General features: G+C 40.4%; 1 protein-coding gene across 2 annotated transcripts; it reads right to left on the reverse strand.

The window, feature by feature from the left end:
* Positions 1–2,133: 2,133 nt before the first annotated feature.
* ZNF432 (zinc finger protein 432) lies at positions 2,134–17,164 on the reverse strand. 2 transcript variants are annotated; one of them, XM_009436172.5, is made up of 5 exons: positions 17,002–17,164; positions 15,194–15,400; positions 10,818–10,944; positions 9,825–9,920; positions 2,134–4,786 (listed from the first exon to the last, which is right to left on the reverse strand). In XM_009436172.5, the coding sequence occupies exons 2-5, from the start codon at positions 15,206–15,208 to the stop codon at positions 3,066–3,068; spliced, it is 1,959 nt and encodes a 652-aa protein (XP_009434447.1). In that variant the 5' UTR covers positions 15,209–15,400; positions 17,002–17,164; the 3' UTR covers positions 2,134–3,065. The 2 variants fall into 2 exon arrangements, with proteins under 2 accessions (XP_009434447.1, XP_009434449.1); XM_009436174.5 differs by lacking the exon at positions 17,002–17,164 and adding an exon at positions 16,600–16,676.
* Positions 17,165–18,733: the final 1,569 nt, after the last annotated feature.

The following is an 18,733-nucleotide window of genomic DNA, read 5'->3' on the forward strand; positions in this document are numbered from 1 at the left end:
TCCATTGCCTACAACATGCCTGCCATGGTGTAGAAGCTCAAAAAATATTTTCAAAGAAGTAAATTACTCAATATGGAGTCAGGGATTGAATTCTGCCACAATACTATATGGCAAATGTCTATTACTTTTATAAAGAGAACTCACCATTTATAAACTGGATTAAATCTCATTAGATCAAGGGAAATAACTCTGGATAGAGAAAACAGGAACCCTGTTTCTAGGGAAACTAATAATTTTTTGCCACCAGGCCTGCTCAAAGAGAAATGATTAAGGAAGTTCGCACAAAAAGGAAATAACTAAAGGAAATATTACATCAGGAATGAAGAAAAAGGAACAGAAAGGGTAAATATGTTATAAAATATAATATTCTTTTGAGTTTTAAACATTGGGTTTGCTGGTTGGAAGCAAAAGTTACAATTTTACTTGATATGGTTCTCAGTGGATGTAGAGATGCTTAATATCATTTTGTGTTAGGGGTGTGTAAGTTGAGGCCATGATCATATACCACCACACACCTAATAGGAAAGCTAAAGCACACTGGCAATGCCAAGAGCTAGAAAGGGCATGGAATGCTTACACATTGGTGGTGGGAATGTAAACTAGTACAGCCACTCTGGGAAAGAGTTTGGCCATTTCTTATAAAGTTAAACACATTTACCATATTCGCCAGCAGTCATGCCCCCAGTGTCTATCCCAAATATATAAAAACTTAACGTTCGCACAATATTGGGTACACAAATAGTCACAGCATCTTTATTTATAACAGCAAAACACTGGAAACAACCCAAATGTCCATCAACAGTGAATGGATACACAAACCCTGGTGCATCCATTTAAAAGAATACTAACTCAGTAACAAAAATTAAAACTATTTAGACACCTAACAACTTGGATAGATCTTAAGGGTAATTTGCTGAGTGAACAAAGCCCTATCTCAAAGCTTGCGTACCTTAAGATTCCATTTTAATAGCATTCTTGAAATAACAAAATTAGGGTAATGGGATCAGTGGCTACCATGGGTCATATTGGGAGGACAGTGTGAGTATAAAGAGGTAGCAAGAGGAGGCCAGGCGTGGTGGCTCATGCCTGTAATCCCAGCACTTTGGGAGGCTGAGGCGGGTGGACCGCCCGGGGTTGAGAGTTCAAGGCCAGCCTGGCCAACACAGTGAAACCCCGTCTCTACTAAAAATACAAAAATTAGTCGAGCGTGGTTGTGGGTGCCTGTAATCCCAGCTACTTAGGAGGCTGAGGCAGGAAAATCTCTTGAACCTGGGAGGCAGGGTTGCAGTGAGCCAAGATCGTGCTATTACACTCCAGCCTGGGCAACAAGAGCAGAACTCCGTGGTTTTTATTATTATGGTTATGTAAGGTAACATTGATGATGCTAAGCAAAGAATACTCAGGAAACTTTTGTATATTTTGTAATCTCTTGTGAATCTAGAATTATTTCAAAACAAATTTTAGAAAAATAACATTTAAGGCATTTTTGTAAACTACATAATGGTACCTAGTAACTTGGATAAACACATCCAAATATACTGAATTACATTTATCAGTAAATTGAAAAAAATAAATTTGGGGCCTATAATATGTAAGAACTAATAAATAACACCAGGTTGGCACAGAAAACACCTGTGTTATATATAGGATTAAAATTTAATCGGTGATAAGAACAGCCCGCTTTACAATTATGGAATCATTGATAATATGATGCAAGGTATGCTGTCACAGAATAGATATCAAGTGTATCATGAGTTTAGATTTGTGACAGTCCTCAAATATGGTTTTTTTTTGTTTTTTTTGAGGCAGAGTTTCACTCTTGTTGCCCAGGCTGGAATGCAATGGCACAATCTTGGCTCACTGAAACCTCTGCCTCCCAGGTTCAAGTGATTCTCCAGCTTAGCCTCCAGAGTAGCTGGGATTACAAGCATGAGCCACCATGCTCGGCTAATTTTGTATTTTTAGTAGAGAGGGGGGTTTCACCATGTTGGTCAGGCTGGTCTCGAACTCCCGACCTCAAGTGATCCACCCACCTTGGCCTCCCAAAGTGCTGGGATTACAGGTGCAAGCCACCGTGCCCGGCATTATGTATCATTTTCATGAGACTTTTTTACTTCATGAATTTCCTGATCCTTTTTAAAGTTACTCTTCATATAAGTTTTATCTCTGTATGAAGTAATGATGAGGCAGCATGTATCACTGAAATCCTAGTGTATTCACTGCCATCTGAAACTTTTTCTCCAGTATGAAATATATCTGCCAACTGTTAAGGTTTTATTTCTGGGCAAAGGCTTTCCCAGGATAATGCTGCTAGTATGTGTAAGTTCATTGATGATCTATTATGATCACTGAAGAGATAGGGTCTTTCTTCCCATAGAAGGCTTTCCTAGCCTCCTCCTTTGTAAGATTTATCTCAGTAAATACTTTTCAAGACATAGTTACTTAGAAAATTTTCAAGAGTTTTCTGCATTGGATGTATCAAGTTTATTTCCTACATGTTTATTGTGACATAAAATATGAGGTAATTAATCACTGAAGGCACTAGTGCATTCTCTGCATTCATTAAAATTCGCTCCTGCAAATTGCATTGTCTTCCAAGGGTGAAAATCTAGCAACAGGCTGCTCTACACTGCCTATATGCATGTATGCTAGGAGCACACTGCTGTTTAATCAGTTCACATTACTAACATGGTTTTCTCTCTGCATGAATTTGTTTGTATGTAATCAGTTCAGATTCTCTGCAAAAGGACTATGTACCTTACACATTTGTCATGTGGACGTTGTCATAGTTTTAATGAAGGTTGACAAATGAAAGGTTACCCCCAATCCACAGACTCTCTCTCAGATAAGTAATTTTCTATACATTGGTACATCAAAGAATTCAGAGCCTGAATTCATGTTGAAGCCTTTCTGACACTGATAGCATTCATCCTAGTGAATAACACTGGATTTTGAAATATGATTTTTCATACTCAGTACACATGTAGAAAATCTATACTGTGAAATCTCTGATGTTGTACAAGACAGATTTTCTTCCCAAAGGCATGAACATGTCCATTGCATTGTTAGGGTTTGTTTCCATTATGAGTTCGCTGATGTACAATGAGATTTCTCTTTGAGGAGAAGGCTTTTCTACATTCACTGCATACAAAGGGTTTCTCTCCTGTATGAGTTCGTTGATGAACAATTAGACGGCTCTTCATAGTGAAGCCTTTACCACATTCATTACATCCATAAGGTTTTTCTCCAGTATGAACTTGCTTATGTAAAGCAAGCTCAGTTTCCTTGGCAAAGCCTCTTCCACATTCACTACATATACAAGATTTCTCTTCTGTATGAATTTGCTGATGTACAATGAGATAGCGTTTCATGGTGAAGCCTTTTCCACATTCACTGCACATAAAGGGTTTCTCTCCAGTATGAGTTCGCTGGTGTACAACAAGATTGCTCTTAAAGGCAAAACCTTTTCCACATTCATTGCATATGTACGGTTTCTCTCCAGTATGAGTTCGCTGATGTAACATCAGTCCGCTATTCACAATGAAACCTTTCCCACATTCACTGCACCTGTAAGGTTTCTCTCCAGTATGAGTTCGCTGATGTACAATCAGCCGACTCTTCAAGGGGAAGCCTTTCCCACATTCACTGCATGTGTAGGGCTTCTCTCCAGTATGAGTTCGCTGATGTATGATGAGCATGCTTTTCACAGTAAAACCTTTTCCACATTCACTACATAGATATGACTTCTCTACTGTATGATTTCTCTGATGTACAATAAGATTACTCTTCCTGGGAAAGCCTTTTCCACATTCATTGCATATGTAGGGTTTCTCTCCTGTATGAGTTCGTTGATGTTCGATCATACGGCTCTTCATGGTGAAGCCTTTCCCACATTCATTGCATATATACGGTTTCTCTCCTGTATGATTTCGTTGATGTATGATGACATAGTGTTTTGTGGTGAAGCCTTTCCCACATTCACTACAGATGTAGGGCTTCTCTCCTGTATGAGTTCGCTGATGTATAATAAGCATGCTCTTCCCAGTGAAGCCTTTTCCACATTCACTACATATATAGGATTTCTCTCCAGTATGATTTCGCTGATGTACAATGAGATTACGCTTGCCTGGGAAGCCTTTTCCACATTCATTGCATATGTAGGGTTTCTCTCCAGTATGAGTTCGCTGATGTTCAATCAGACGGCTCTTCATGGTGAAGACTTTTCCACATTCACTGCATATAAAAGATTTCTCTCTTTTATGAATTCTTTGATGTTCATTTAGCCTCGACTTTCTGGAGAACACTTTTGCACACAAAGTACATCCATAAGGTTTTTCTCCTGTATGAACTCTCTCATGATCAGTGAGCTGAGACTTCTTGACAAACGCTTTCCCACATTCACTGCACATGTGGTTTTTTTCTATTTCATGAGTTCTCTGATGCTTACTGACTTGGGATTTAGTGCTATTGGCTTTTGTACTTACAGAGAATTTAGCTGCAGAATAAAGTTCTTCATAGTTACCATGAAGAAATGATTTCCCATCTCCACTAAATTTAGTAGAGTTGTTAATTTCACAGCTTTTGTTCTGGTTGACTAAACTTAAATTTGATTTCAAAGTTTTTATATATAACTCAAATGTATCATGATTTTCCCTGAAAAGACAAAGGCTTTTGGTTTGAGAGGCAGTATTTCCAAATGCATTATGTTCATGGTATTGTTCCACACTCTTCAGCATCCTTTGATTTTCCAAGTGATCCTGCAGATGATCATCAACTTTGTTGTTTTCTAGGAAAGAAGAGAACAATGAATCCTTTTATAATCTTGTTGGGGATAAAACTGTTTTCTTAGAGAAAAAAATCCTTGGTGTTTTATTTTGTTTATTATTATTATTTTTTGAGACAGAGTCTCGCTCTGTTACCCAGGCTGGAGTGCAGTGGTATGATCTCAGCTCACTGCAACCTCCGCCTCCTGGGTTCAACCAATTCTCCTGCCTCAGCCTCCCAAGTAGCTGGGATTACAGGCATGTGCCATCATGCCTAGCTAATTTTTGTATTTTTAGTAGAGACAGGGTTTCAATATGTTGGCCAGGCTGCTCTTGAACTCCTGACCTCCAGTGATCCCCCTACGTCAGCCTCTCAAAATGCTGGGATTACAGGCATGAGCTACCATACCTGGCCAGGTGTTTTTAAATATCGCTATTTAATGACAATACTACAATAATAGTATAAAAGCAACTTCATGTATACACTTTGGTAAAAACATAATAATATAAACAAACCAAAAAGTAAAAGCAGTCTGTGTGCAAATAAGGTGAGGCAGTTGACAATCTATATCGATTTGACAGCTTTCTAAACAGGACCTTGCAAAACATGCGGACACAGTAAAATACAAGCAAGTCATTATTACAAGCAAACAACAGGGCTTGGAGGAACACCATTCCACAAAATTTTGGGAGACACCAGACCACAAAGGTGGAAAAGGCAACTGATTCACAATTCTGAGGGTTGTATTTATTCACTCCACTAGTTATTTGTTAAATGACTCCTATGGACAAGGCACTCTGCTGGCATTTGGGATATACAAAATATGCCTTCTTTTCACTCATGCTGAATTCTAATTAGGAAAAACAATAAGAAGGAACAAAAAAAGAAGGGAGTTGGTGATGTTAAGTGTGGTTTGATGGAGCAGTGTAGATGATGAGAGTTGGAGAAAAGCAGGATATTTTTGTATAAAGAAAAGACAAGGTTAAATGATGAATTCAATGGGGAGAGTGAGGAAAGTGAGGGCTCAAAGATTACTAACTATATGGCTTGAGCCACTGGGTAGATGACAGCATCTGATAATGAGATGGCAAATATTACTGCAGTCCAGCACATGTAAAGTATATACTGTGAAACACACTTTGAAATGGTTATCAAATATGTAACACAGACATCAAGAATCTGGTTGGAGGTATAAATGGAGAAGGCAGCATGGAAATAATCAGTACATACATATTATTTGAGAAAAAAGGACTGAATGACTTTTTTTTTTTTTGAGACAGGGTCTCACTGTCACCCAGGCTGGCATGCAGTGGCACAATCTTGCATCACTGCAACCTCCACCTCCTAGGCTCAAGCAATTCTCCCACCTCAGCCTCCTGAGTAGCCGGGACTACAGGCACATGCAACCACGCCTGATTGATTTTTGTATTGTTTGTAGAGATGGAGTCTTGCCATATTGCCCAAGCTGGTCTTGAACTCTTGGGCTCAAGTGATCTGCCCACCTCTGCTTCCCAAAGTGCTGGGACTATAGGTGTGAGCCAAGGCACTGAGCCAGGATACCATGTTGAGAAGACATGTAGAATGAAAGATGAAGGTACAGAACCAAGGTTGTAGACATTCCAACATTTGGTTTTGGGATTATTTAAGCCCTGTTAGAGGAACCAAACTGTGAATACAAAGATCAGGGTAATATGCTTACTGAGATATATAGAATAAATACATTCACGTACATGTTGCCTGGCAAGTAAGAATTGGAAATCTCCATCTGTTGAAATTAAGTCAACTGAGATAGACTCTTGTGTGGTAATTGTTACTAAATTTGCCGCTCTTCAATCTGTAGACTACCATCTAACTTTCCAAAAACATCCATCACGTTTAATGAACAACTCCTATAGTCAACACTCCACCCTTTGGTTTAGCTGTGTTGCGTTATCATATGTTCCATTAATTATGAAACAGGAAAACAATGATAGGGAATTTTGCAACTGGCCAGTGTACCATGTAGTTGCCTTCAGAAGAAAATGTGCTGCTGCATGGGATATGAAAACTGTCATTTTCTTCAATCACATTCTGCATGCAGTAGAAAAGTCATATCAAGGCCAGGCACGGTGGCTCACACCTGTAATCCCAGCACTTTAGGAGGTCAAGGTGGGCAGATCACTTGAGCTCTGGAGTTCCAGACCAGCCTGGGCAACATGGTGAAACACAAAATACAAAAATTAGCCAGGCATGCATGGTGACATGCGCCTGTAGTTTCAGCTACTTGGGATGTTGAGGTGGGAGGATCGCTTGAGCCCAGGAGGTCGAGGCGGCAGTGAGCCGAAATCGTGCCACTGCACTCCAGCCTGAGCAACAAAGTGAGACTCTACCTTAAAAAAAAAAAAAAAAAAAAAAAAGGTCATATCCAATTTTTCCCATTTCAATGTCCCTGATACACTGTTTCCTCATCTGCCACCAATAACATCTACTTCAGTAAGCTACATTTATGTCTCAGCATCAGTTAAGTTGTACTAAAGGATAAACTTCTTCTAGACAAAGGTTGTGGCATCTTCACCTTCAGTTTTTCTTAAGATATTTAGCTGTTTCTTATTATTGCTACACTGCTGTCATCCAAGTGAAAGGTCAGACTAGCAAGATATTTTATGAAAAGACAAAAATATAAAATTAACCAACCCTCAACCATGCTACCTCAATTACTCATATATACAATCAAAAGTCATCTTGATAAAAAAAAGTTTACATTACCATGAATATTACCATGTTTCTGCTCCACGATTTCTCCAACAAGCAGCTTCTATCACTGACCTGTATTTGGCCAACTTGAGGCCAATCTTTTGATAGTCAGGCCCATGGCCTTGCACAATTCCTATTTCATGCCTTCATTCTTTTTTTTGAGATGGAGTTGTGCTCTTGTTGCCCAGGCTGGAGTGCAATGGCACAATCTTGGCTCACCACAACCTCTGCCTCCCGGGTTCAAGCGATTCTCCTGCCTCAGCCTTCCTGAGTAGCTGGGATTACAAGCATGAGCCACCATGCCCGGCTAATTTTGTATTTTTAGTAGAGACGGGGATTCTCCATGTTGGTGAGGCTGGTCTCAAACTCCCGACCTCAGGTGATCCCCCCACCTAGGCCTCCCAAAGTGCTGGGATTACAGGCATGAGCCACCGCACCTGACCCATGCCTTCATTCTTAATTCATGTCACCATCTTCCTAATTCAAAATCTAGATATGCCTTGTGCACATCATACTCTTGCTGCAATTCTGACTATCCTGCCATATGCTCTATGTTCTCTGTATTCCTTAATTAACCCCTTTATTGTTAATTTTTATGGTAATCTTCTGTGTAGTGAGGATCTAGCTCTAACCTCATCCAAAGAGAGATCTAGCATTTGTTCTTAGCTATTAGGAAATGATCTCTAGGCCCCTGGAATGTCCTGGCCCATAGGAGTGTCTTTGTTTGCCTGGTGGCTTTAGCCACTGGACAGTTTAACAATATGATTTGTGATAGGGGCTTTGGCCCATGCCATATCAGTTCCAGCCTTTGGAAAAACTAGACACTCTAGGTATTAGCCTGACTTCTGTGAGAGGCTGAAGACTAAAAGCCATGTGGGCTGTATGTGACTGAAACCTAATCAAAACTCTGGCCACCAAAGGCTCAAGTGAACTTCCCTAGTTGTCAATACTCTGTGTTGTCACACACTGTGGCTGGGAACAGATGTAACATCCACAGTGAGAGGAGGACCAGAAGTACTGTACTTGCACCCCCTCCTGGACTACAAATGACCTGGCAATTCTACTCCTAGGTGAAGGCTCAAGAAAAATGAAAACATACGTTCCTGAAAAAGTTGTACATGAACGTTCATTGCAGCATGATTCATAAAAGCCAAAAAGTAGAAATAACCCAAATGTCAATTCAATAGATGAATTGATAAATAAAATGTGGTATATCCATACAATGGAATATTATTCAACAATAAAAAGAAATTAAGCACTGATACATGCTAAAGAATGGAAGAATTTCAAAAACATTATGCTAAATGAAAGAAGCCAGACACAAAAGACCATATATTTCATGATTCTATTTATATAAAATGTCCAGAACAGGCAAATCTATAGAGATAAAAGGTACAGGCCAGGCACGGTGGCTCACACCTGTAATCCCAGCACTTTGGGAGACCGAGGCAGGTGGGTCACGAGGTCAGGAGTACGAGACCAAACTGGCCAACATGGTGAAACCCTGTCTCTACAAAAACACAAAAATTAGCTGGGCATGATGGTGCGTGCCTGTAATCCCAGCTACTTGGGAGCCTGAGGCAGGAGAATCGCTTGAACCCGGGAGGTGGAGGTTGCAGTGAGCTGAGATCACACCATCGCACTCCAGCCTGGGTGACAGAGTGAGACTCCATCTCAAAAAAAAAAAAAAAAAAGAAAAGAAAAGAAAAAGAAAGTAGATTAGTGATTGCCTAGGGCTGGGGGCTTGGAAACAATTTTTTTTTTTTAAGTGATACTTTGAAAATCTTCCAAAATTGACTATGGTGATGGTTACATAACTGTTCATACACTGCAAAGCACTGAAAAATAAACTTTAAATTGGAAAATTGTATGGTATGTAAATTATCTAAGCTGTTGAAAAAACAAATCTATAATGGGAAAAACACATTAGGGAAATGAATACAATGCTACTGTCTAAGATGAACTAAAGGAAAAGCAGAAATCAAATGTACAAAGGAAGTACTCTGAGACAGACATAAGTTATGACCTGGTTTGGTCTAGAACTGATGTAGGACATAAAACAGTCCTTTCTAGGTAAACAGTAAACAAAAATAGTAGAGACTTTTAAGAAGAGAACTCCATAGGTAGAGGACATTCAATACAACACCAGGACAGATGTATGGTACTAAAGGAGAATGCAACCTTAAAATAAGATGGGAAGGGTTTTTTGTGGAGGGAAAATGATTCCCATTCCTAACGTAGGCACTGCTTCTGTGTCCTCAGACACCCATACAGCCTTCTTTCACTGACTATAATATGACTTACGCATCTTGCTGCTTCTCACGTACCTGGACAGATTCGACTGTGCCTTTCATCTTCCATTGTCCATGGTTCTTCTCCTCGTTCCAACTTGGAGAGTGCATCTGGTTTGCTGACTTGATAACCTGTTTATGGGAAATGATAGAAGACAGACACACTGGATTGGGCTGGGGTATGTAATGTGAGAGAATGTTGCATTTAAGTAACTAGACAGTTTTCACATCTGAAAGTAGAGGCTTCTATCTCAGGAAAGGGCAGATTACAGTCGGACCTTAATATCTGAAAATTTCACATCCAGGGATTCAACCAACCATGGATTGAAAATATTTTTTAAAAAACAATAAAAAAAATACAATAAAAAAAAAACAAAGTGCAGTGGCTCTTGCCTATAATCCAAGCACTATGGGAGGCTGACATGAAACCAACATTTGAAGCCAGGAGTGGGAGACCAGCCTGGGCAACACAGACTCCATCTCTACAAAAAAAAAAAAATTAGCCAAGCATGGTGGTTTGCACCTGTAGGCATAGTTCCTCAGGAGGCTGAGGCAGGAGGAACACTTGAACCCAGTTCAATGCTGCAGCGAGCCATGAAGGCACCACTACATTCCAGCCTAAGCGAAAGACCGAGACACTGTCTCTAAAGAAAAAAAAAAAACAATAAAAAAAAAAATTAAAACATATAGTATAACAACTATGTACATAGCATTTACATTGTATTAAGTATCAGGCATAATTTGGAGATGATTTAAAGTATTCAGGAGGAGGTGTGTGTAGGTTATATGCAAATACAATGCCATTTTATATGAGACTTGAGCATCTGTGGATTTCATATCCATGGAAAGTTGTGAAACCAATCCCTCTTGGACACTGAGGGGTGACTGTATATCCTTTTATCAGAAGCCAGAGGATGTGCCAAAAATCTAATATTCAGAGCACTGCAGTAACTTCCAAGGGTAAGCAACTGAGAAAGCAAAGGCCACAGACTGGGCACCCTCCAGGTGACACAGAGCAGCTGTCCTCACCCATTGATAGCAGGTTGCTGTAGATCTCCAACATCACATCCCGGTACAAATCCTTCTGAAAAGGGCCCAGGAGCTGCCACTCCTCCCAGGTGAACTCCACAGTAACATCCTCCAGTGTCAGCAATTCCTGTAAGAAAACAGAGCCTTGCTTAATAGGAAGTGTTTATCTTTTACTGACATGAAAAGAATGTGAAGGAAAGTTGTCCCGCTCACATTAACCATATAGACTGCATCCATCTCTAAGTCTATTGTATTTTTTAATATTGCCAGAGAATCTCCAAGTATTCTATAATTGTACAGTGCCCCATTTGCTCAACAAAAATTAAGGTTTTATATCAAATCCTCTCAGTAAAAGCAGGTTTTATGTATAAATTTTAATTTTGGTATCTATTGACCAGTCAAGAAAGTATATGCTACTGACATCTAGATATCTGATATAAATTGTTTCATTCACTGTAAGCCTTCCCAGCTAATACTAGCATAGGACATGGAGAGACTTCAGATGCTAGAACCACAGGACACTACATTCATGTTTAATTATTAAATGGATTAAAAAATAGAAATGTATAGAAAACATGAGAAACTATTAAAGAGTAACCAAATTGGGAAAACTTATTCTTGGAAACATATATTAAATATATATGTATGCACACATACATATAAATATACGTTTATGTATATATACGTATACAGTCACAGGTATGTGTGTCTATTAACAGGTTATATTAAATACACTGAAGAGATAATTAGTGAGTTGGAATTCACAGTAAAAAAAATAACAGGGCCAGGTGTGGTGGCTCACACCTGTAATCCCAGCACTTTGGGAGGCTGAGGCAGGTGGACAGCTTGAGCTCAGGAGTTCAAGACCAGCCTGTGAAACATGGTGAAATCCTATCTCTACCAAAAAGACAAAAATTAGCCAAGTGCGGTGGCACACGCCTGTGATCCCAGCTACTTGGGAGGGTGAGGTGGGAGGATCGCTGGAGCCCAGGAAGTTGAGGCTGCAGTGAGCTGTGATCATGCTACTGTACTCCAGCCTGGGTGACAGAGTGAGACCCTATCTCAAAAAATTAAAATAACTGAAAAAGGAAGCAGAGACACAAAGTGACGGAAAGTATGAAGGAGAGTTTACTAAATATGGAAGACAGAGTGAGGCCTAACATATGCCTATACACAGTTTTTGAAATATTATATTCAAATAAGAGAAGCAATTTCCAAATATCTGAGAAATTTTCAGAACTGATTAAATATCCTATAACTCAAATTTAATAAATCAACAAAGCCAAGCAGAAAATCTGCATCTAGACACATCAGACTGAAACTACTGAACATCAGATGCACATATAACATTATGCAAACAACTGTTAATAGAAGGAAAAGATGCATTACCATCAAAAGAAAGATAAAATGTCCTAACAACTGACTTCCACAGAAACAAAAGAAGCAAGAAAAGGGCAGAATAATGTCTTCAATGTCTTGATTCTGCGGCAATTGGGCAAATTGTATGGTATGGCCTAGCCCTGAATGCCACTGGAAAATAAATTGAGACCCTCTTGTCAACTAAACTGCCACTCTCCTGTCTCAACATGACTTATAATCACATGGTAGTAGGAACTTGAGGCAGGAAAGAGCTAGGTGCAAATTGATGGGATAATCTATCCCCATATAATCACAGAGATTAATACACAGAGAAAAGAACAGACTTGCTGGAGTCTGCAAATTCTTAATGCTGCTGATCTCATCATATTCGGGAATTATTTCACACGAGAAATAAATCTGTTAGAAAAAAAAATGTAGGTTTCTACCTAATTTCATACTCAAAAATAAGTTTTTCCTGTTTAAAGTCCTTGCCAGAAAGCAAAAGAACCTGTGGAAGCAGAAGCAAATATGAAATATATTAATGTTCAAAGCCATAAAGGGAAAAAAAAGGGAAAAATTTTATGAGAAAAAAAATTTAATTTCTACATTGAAAAACAGATCACAAACAAAGCTGAAAGAAAAATGACAGGGTAAAAAAAACTTTGCAATAAACAAAAGATCAATATATAGTAGATATAAGCAACTCATTAGCCAGTAAGAAAAAAGTTTTTTTAATGTAAAAATCATAAAGTCAGGCATTTCACAAGAGAAAAAAATCCAGTTGGCCAAGAAACACACAAGAAGGCTTTCAACGTCACCTGTGATGAGGAAAATGCAAAATAAGACAAAAGAATATTGGATCATTGAAAATTGTATAATTTGATAATGTCATATTTTTAAGTATTGGCAAAGATTTAAGGCACAAAGGACTCCATGTATCAGTTTCTATGTGGCAGGCACTCATCTAAATACTTTACATAGTTTAACAATGTTTTCATGTATGACTTTAGACAAATGGAATTTTATACGGTCAATATTCTTCAATTAATTGCAGTGATTATTCCTTTATATTCTAAAACTATACTATCTAAAGCAGGGGTGTCCAATCTTTTGGCTTCCCTGGGCCACACTGGAAGAAGAAATGCATTGGGCCACGCATAAAATACACTAACACTAACGATAGCTGGAAAAAAAATGCAAAAAATTCTCATTATAAGAAAATTTACAAATTTGTGTTGGGCCACATTCAAAGCCATCCTGAGCTGCATGCAGCCCACAGGCCACAGGTTGTACAAGCTTGATCTAAGGTGACCAACAGGTGGAATGTGATTCCACTGAAGCAAAAGAAGTCATAATAAATGTGTTTATATATGCAGACACATACATAAAACACATAGATTTATAAATACACATACATACAGAGATGCACACATTTCAGTGACAGCAAGTATGTGCTACCAAACATTTGTTGAAGCAGTACAAGAGGATTCGGAAGAAAGTTATGAAGGGGGAATCTATTTTTACTTTTTTTTTTTTTTTTTGAGATGGAGTTTTGCTCGTGTTGCCCAGGCTGGAGTGCAATGTCGTGATCTCGGCTCACCACAACCTCCACCTCCCGGGTTCAAGCGATTCTCCCGTCTCAGTCTCCTCAGTAGCTGGGATTACAGGCATGCGCCACCACACCCAGCTAATTTTGTGTTTTCGGTAGAGATAGGGTTTCTCCATGTTGGTCAGGCTGGTCTTGAACTCCCGACCTCAGGTGACCCGCCTGCCTCAGCCTCCCAAAGTGCTGGGATTACAGGCGTGAGCCACTGTGCCCGGCCTGGAAATTTACTTTTTTAACCAGTGTGTACTTCATCATCAGAATTTATTTCCCTGTGGGGCCAGGTGCAGTGGCTCACACCTGTAATCCCAGCACTTTGGGAGGCCGAGGCGAGTGGATCACCTGAGGTCAGGAGTTCGAGACCAGCATGGCCAACATGGCAAAACCCCATCTCTACTAAAAATACAAAAACTAGCCAGGCATGCAGGTGCACACCTGTAATCCCAGCTACTCAGGAAGCTGAGGCAGAAGAATCCCTTCAACCCGGGATGCAGAGGTTGCAGTGAGCCAAGATCACGCACTGCACTCCAGCTTGGGCAACAGAATGAGATTCCATCTCAAAAAACAAAAACCAAAAAAAAAAAAAAAGAATTTTTTCCCTTTGGAATCCATGAGTAATTTATGTAATTACAAAAAATAAAAGCAATATAAGTATGCAAGAATTGGAGGTGAAAATGCAGAAGGATACTGTATATTCTGAGATGAGGTGAGTTATCAAACGTGGCACCCAATGACTCAAGATCTTATCAGACAACTCCCTAATGCCAAATCTGCAGTTAATGCCAGTTCAGCCACCTGTTCAGGAAAATGGAAGCTATGCACACCTTCCATTTTCCTAGGTCACTTAGATTTTATTCCTAAATAAGCTCACACAGACACGCAAGACTTGAGTGTGTGGCCTTGCTTTCGTCCCCTGAAAAAACTGTTTCCACTGAGTTTGCCTGGTCTATTTCCATAGGAGTCTCTGAGGAACCCTGTAATAAACAGCAGTAAGAAATCTTCTGCCTTTATTAGAAAGCTAGTTCAAAACACTGTTCACCATATCACCTCTGGGAAGAATAGCAAATTTTTCTTGAGATCTAAGTGCCATGAAATAATAATCTCCTGAGGAACCTGTCTGCTTTCTCCCCACAGTCACTGTATAACTTAGCGTGACTTTCTTGTACTGGCTGTCAGAGACATCAGATGCAAATTGAGAGCTAAGGTAATGGAAAGGATCTTCTAGTCAGGCATTATTTTCCAACATCAGTCATTTTGTAGGAATCACATAAACACTATATTCCTGATCTTACTTTGCCATGATGTTGTAGTTAGATTTAAAGTTTATTTCTCTCTAGATTCCGAAATGATTTCTTACGGGTCTCTACAAATCCACTATGGAATAAAGGAGAGAATAAAATAGAGAAAAAGTCACCTGGGCATTGATCATTTTCTTCTGTTGTGGGAAATGGCCAGCACCTGGGATACTCTGTCTTTGTCTCCTCTGGATATGCCTTAAATTTCTATTTAGAAACTTCAGTCACCAGTGAAGGGTGTCCACAGAAATCATATCTAGGTCCTGGAATCTTCCTCTTTCTTCATTTACTTCTTGTCTCTTCCCAGGGTAGCCAGGACCTGTGGACTGAAGAGCAAAACAACTTTCAGGGGTACATTCACCTTAACACGTGGCCCTGAATATTTGTCTCTTTATTTGGTTCTCTCAAACCAATGAAAACACAAGACCCTCAATGTAGGCCAAATGCCTTTCTTTGGTGAAGTGTGGAAGTAACATGAAGATGAAAGGGGAGGTCACAAAGGAGAATCCACATAGCATCATGCCTAAGCAGTAGGTAATTCTCACATCAGTTTTTTAAATCAGGCCATATGGATGGTGAGAAACTACATTTTTTCCTTTATACAATGTTACCCTCACACCTCTTTAAAATTCTTTATATATATTTAAAAGTGTTTATATACGGCCAGGCATGATGGCTCACACCTGTAATCCCAGCACTTTGGGAGACCGAGATGGGCAGATCACCTGACGTCAGGAGTTCGAGACCAGCCTTGTCAATATGGTGAAACACTGTCTCTACTAAAAATAGAAAAAATTAGCTAGGCATGGTGGCAGGCACCTGTAATCCCAGCTACTCGGAGACTGAGGCAGGAGAATGGCTTGAACGCAGGAGGCGAAGTTTGCAGTGAGCCCAGCCATTGCACTCAAGCCTGGGCGACAAAAGCAAGACTCCATCTCAAAAAAAAAAAAAAAAAAAAAGTGTTTATATACACACTTCAATATGAAGAACAAGAAACACATAGAAAAAAAGAGGGAGACAGAGAAAAGGAATACGAGTTATAAATACAAATTTAGAAAACAATTCAAAAATATAAATACTGGGAAAATAGCCGCCTTTATATACTAACATACAAAACCTGAAACACCCATAAAAATATGCAGTACATTTGCAAGAGGAAGGATAAAAATAGGCTCTTGTTAATTTGTGCGCAGTAATTTAAAAACATAATGTTAAATAGAAAGCTTATTCATCCGCTCCCCTTCACCCCCAAAAAACTTTCATTTTCTGCAGGTTCAAGAGCATGGGTTGTTGTGGAAAGCCAGAGGATTAGAAAACGCATCGTGGAGGAGGTACTCGGACCTGAAACTTTTAGGAAATGTTAACGTTCATCAAGTCTGTTCCAGCAGCCAAAGTTTGAGCTCAACACACACACACACACCCGCCAGGGCTCTTGTGAAAAGACTTCAGCTTTCACTTGTCTCTACACAAAAGACCACCACCCCGCCAGATAAAATACGAAAACCTGGAGTAGACACACACGTACACTGGATTCCCTTAATGATTCATCGATCACTGAGCCTCAGATTAATCCAGAATGTGAAACAGACGTCACATTCGTTGACAAAAGCCACCCCATCGATTCTCAATCACTGAGCCCCACTGGGGAGTGACCCGCGAGGACCACAATCCCTGACCTCAGTACTCTTGGTCGTTGATCTATTCAGGCCTTTAATCACTGACCACCAGACCCTCCATGAGGGACCCCAAAGATATCCTATCACAGACACCCACCAGGGACTCCTACCAGCTCCCCTCCAAAAGGAAACACCCGCCCCCGCCTCCCCCAACCCCCGCGCTACCTCCACCATATAGCGCCACCAACAACGCAGACGCCCTCAGAAAGCTCCCTCCCACCACGTTTCCACGCCCTGACCCACACACTGACCTGACTCTCCTTGGAATCGCCGCGACCTCTTAAAAGCTGAACTTAGTTCCCTAAACTTCTTCCACTTCTGGGCCCCTCGCCCAACTCCCTCCCCCTCTAAACCTCCAGAGACGGTCAGCCGCGTTTCCATGGAGAGCGGAATGCGGCCTTCCGGCTTTTCCTCAGGAGGAGACGCGTCCGCGTCGGCGTCGCCTCGCCGCTCTGGGGGCGGCCATCTTTGAGTACGTGACGTACAGAAGGCACAGCGGCCAGGAGACGCGGTGGACGGAGGCCTCTTAAACTGTCCGATTTCCAGACACCTCAGCCCTGGCAGAAAATGGAGAGCTTATCAGAGGCTTGAGTTCACACAGGCAGACACGGCGTGGGGGTAAAGTCCTCTGAACAGACAGGGAACAGAAATAAGTTGGTCTTCTCCTCGCAGGGGACAGTGAACGGCGCAAACTTCTCAAAGGCCAGAACCCATAATTACCACAAAGGCGCGGCATCCCTTCTTAGCGGTTATGATGGCTGTGACGTCTCAGCTCAATGGAAAATTAAAGTCACCTTTGGGCCCCTCAATCACTATTGTAAATGCGAAGCGTTTTAGAAGCCGTGTAAAAACTGAAGCAAGAGGGACTAGAACAAAAAATAGGCGAGCGGTGCGTTGCAGGTAACGGAGCCAGAGCCCTTAGGGGAGAGCACCATGGGGGCGGCCATCTTAGGGGACGTTCGGTGTCCGTACGGCAGAACATATTCTCTCTGAGAAGCTTGCGGTGGAACTGGCCCATGGAAATGTCTTTAGAAGAGAAGAACCACCTGGCTCTGTTCTTGACTCTGGAAAAGAATCCTCTTCTAGAATTATTTAGGTTGTTGCCAGATTAATTTCCTTTAGAGAGTTTCCTTGCCCCCACGACTTCCTATCTTTAAAGCCAACAATAGTATGTCAAATCCCTTTCATATTTGAAACCACTGACTATTGCTGCTGCATCTCTCCGGTTTCTCCTATTCTTAAGTGCTTGGGCAATCCAGAATAATCTCCCAATGCTAAAGTCAGCTGATTAATAAACTTAATTACAATGCAGAGTCCTTTTTGCCATGTAACATAACCATGGGAATTACTCTGGGGTTGTAGATCTGGCTATGATATGATGACACTAATGAATATTTTGCAATAAAAACATACTATTTTAAAATATATATATACATATATCTTTATGTATGTATATTTCTACAGAATTATTACAAGTTATGTCTTATGATGGTTTCTTATAAGAAGCAAGGAGGAAAAGGTCCTTAACATTTTCAGTTGTTTTTTTTAATAATAAAGCATGCATTCTAATTTACAAAAAGCACAATAAAGGTACTTTCATCATATCAGTCTTGAGGCTGAACAACACTTAACATTCTTTTTCCTTTTACCTGTCTGCCTTCTCCCTTCCCCTACACTCTCTATACCCCACCCTCCAGGCTCTCTGTTCCATCATCTTATGCGTATGGCCCCTTTCCCCTGTGCCCTCTTATTACTTCCATCTATCACGCAGACACACACTGTCACTCCCCTAAACACTCTAGTGTTAAACAATTGCTGCTGATTGTTTTTGACAAGTGCCCTATGGGTAGGAGTGTTCACATAGATAAAGTCAAGCCAAATAGAGAAATACTATGAGAATAGACCTATTCAGCAGGCTGCAAAGCAGGCTTAGTAGTGAACATTCTGTGGGGATGGAGGCTTTTGGGTGTTTCAGAGCCATTT

Source organism: Pan troglodytes, chromosome 20 (genome assembly GCF_028858775.2).
Source record: "Pan troglodytes isolate AG18354 chromosome 20, NHGRI_mPanTro3-v2.0_pri, whole genome shotgun sequence".
NCBI lineage: Eukaryota > Metazoa > Chordata > Mammalia > Primates > Hominidae > Pan > Pan troglodytes.